The 2,500-nt window shown below is 43.2% G+C and overlaps 1 protein-coding gene across 1 annotated transcript in view; it reads right to left on the bottom strand.

Annotated features, from left to right (window-relative positions):
• Nucleotides 1–2,500, bottom strand: part of pdia2 (protein disulfide isomerase family A, member 2) — an 18,334-nt gene that overhangs the window by 8,100 nt on the left and 7,734 nt on the right. Inside the window, exons 6-7 of the mRNA XM_063206888.1 lie at nucleotides 1,321–1,431; nucleotides 769–894 (exon numbers count right to left, since the gene is read on the bottom strand). Of these exons, the coding sequence (XP_063062958.1) occupies nucleotides 769–894; nucleotides 1,321–1,431 (237 nt within the window). The remainder of the gene's footprint in view (nucleotides 1–768; nucleotides 895–1,320; nucleotides 1,432–2,500) is intronic.

The raw sequence follows: 2,500 nt of genomic DNA on the forward strand, positions 1-2,500 counted from the left end.
GTAAGGCTAAGAGTATGACTTACATTACTTATTTTTCCATTTTTATGAAATTAAGGTGCTGCAGAAATGAGTGCAGTACACCCCAATGAAAGTCTCAGAGAAAAGCTACATTTTAGATATAGAACAATCATTCATTTCGTCTCACTTAAAGGTAAGTTGTGCAGAAAATGGTCAAAAAAGGTACTGCAACTATGCTACTCATTGAAACTGTGTTGCCTATTGCCAAATGTGATCTTTTCATGAAAGTTTAGTAAGTAATAAACTAATATTTTCTAGTATGGCCCAAGAACAGTCATTTTTGCAGCTAAAAATGGCTATTTCTGGAAATTCAAAATGGTGGACTATGGAGAAGATCCCCCCTTTCATGTAAACAATGACACCACATGGAAGAGGAAAAAAAGTTTCACAGCAGAATGCAACCAAAGCTTTAATTGTCTGTGTGTGTGTGTGTGTGTGTGTGTGTGTGTGTGTGTGTGTGTGTGTGTGTGTGTGTGTGTGTGTGTGTGTGTGGTGTGTGTTGTGTGTGTGTGTGTGTGTGTGTGTGTGTGTGTGTGTGTGTGTGTGTGTGTGTGTGTGTGTGTGTGTGTGTGTGTGTGTGTCAAAGCCGCTGACAGCTTTGGCCGGGCCCAGGACAAAGTAATCTGAAAGGGCCCCCCAACCAAATACATACAATGTAATGAGCAACCAATTATGGGCCCCTTCTCTCCCTGGGCCCAGGACAACTGTCTCCTTTGTCCCCTCCTGTCAGCATCCCTATGTCTATATCACCTTGCCCTTGAAGGAGCTGGCGGTGGCCTTGTAGTCTTCCAGCAATGCACTCTGGGCCGGCACGGTGGAGTTGATGAAGAGCAGCAGGTGGTTATGAATCTTGGAGCCAAAGATCTTCTCAGCATTCTATAGTAGAGAGAGAGAGAGAGAGAGAGAGAGAGAGAGAGGGAGAGAGAGAGAGAGAGAGAGAGAGAGAGAGAGAGAGAGAGAGAGAGAGAGAGAGAGAGAGAGAGAGAGAGAGAGAGAAAGAGAGAGAAAGAGAGACAGGTTACACAAACTACAAGTGTTGGTTTGTATGTCTTGCTCTCCCTCCCTGTTTTGTGGCTAAAACTTTACAATTTCATTGAGGGCTTCCATTCAGATTGGAAAGAATACACAAGGCAGCAAGAGAATCCCCAAGCTAGGTGATTGTGGTCTTTTAAGCAATATAGTGTATATTCTCAGTTTTCTACACACATACACTTTCCATCACACACACACACAAACTCAAAGACAAACACTCAAAGACACACACACACACACACACATAGACACGCACACACACCCTCTCACCTCTTCGCTGAAGGGTATGACTAATGGCATTGCATTGTTACTGATGAAGGCGACCACATCATCTTTCTCCAACTTCTCCGGAACGGGCAGATCAGCTCTCTTGTCGTCAAACTACACACACACACACACACACACACACACACACACACACACACACACACACACACACACACACACACACACACACACACACACACACACACACACACACACACACACACACACACACACACACACAGATGTCCTCATTAACCCATAGTGCAAACATTTGTTTAAACAGGTTTTTCTTCTTACTGGTAGCCTACAGCAACACATGCCAAAAATATGCCAAACCCGTTCTGACACATAAGGGATCAGGTATAGTTAGATGCAAGGCTTTGAACCGGTTCAAGGAACAAAAACGAAAACCAGGAACTTTTTGTATTTTACAGGGAACAGAAACGAAACCGGAAACGTTTTTTTTTTTTTTCTGGAACGGAAACACTTATTTAAAAATAATGGTAACCGGTTAATACCGGTTAATACCGTTTCTCAAACTAAAAAAAAAGTAATTATTTTCCTGTGCACATTACCATGACGGCTGAGGTTCACGTCCTGTGACATCAGACATTCTCTGACTGAATGGAGAGAGAGCTGTGGATTACAAAGTCTCCACTCCACATCTTAAATAAGAGAATCCACTGTCATACAAAAGGGCAGAGTTTCCATTGCATCATTGTAAGATATTGCAGAGAAGCGCGTGTAAAGCGCACCGAGAATGTTCAACATTATTGGGCATCCATGGCCGCTTCGTCAGTTAGGCCTATCGGGAGTAATCAGTTGACAGGAACGAAATTAACCGTTCCGGGAACAATATTTTTTTGTTCTAACCGGTTCGGGAACGTCAATTTTTTGGTGGAACTCATAACCGGAAAAGTTATAATTCCGTTTCTGTTCGGAACGGAACGTTTGGAAAAAAATAATGGTTCAAAGCCCTGGTTAGATGTGTGTATACCGTAGTATAGAATGTTCAATACGTGTGTGTGTGTGTGTGTGTGTGTGTGTGTGTGTGTGTGTGTGTGTGTGTGTGTGTGTGTGTGTGTGTATGTGTGTGTGTGTGTGTGTGGGTGTGTATGTGTCTGCGTCTAACCGTGTGCATGTGAGTCTGCACATCAATCTGCCAACCTGTCTGAGTTTTTGT

The sequence above is a fragment of the Engraulis encrasicolus genome, chromosome 1 (genome assembly GCF_034702125.1).
Source record: "Engraulis encrasicolus isolate BLACKSEA-1 chromosome 1, IST_EnEncr_1.0, whole genome shotgun sequence".
Lineage (NCBI taxonomy): Eukaryota > Metazoa > Chordata > Actinopteri > Clupeiformes > Engraulidae > Engraulis > Engraulis encrasicolus.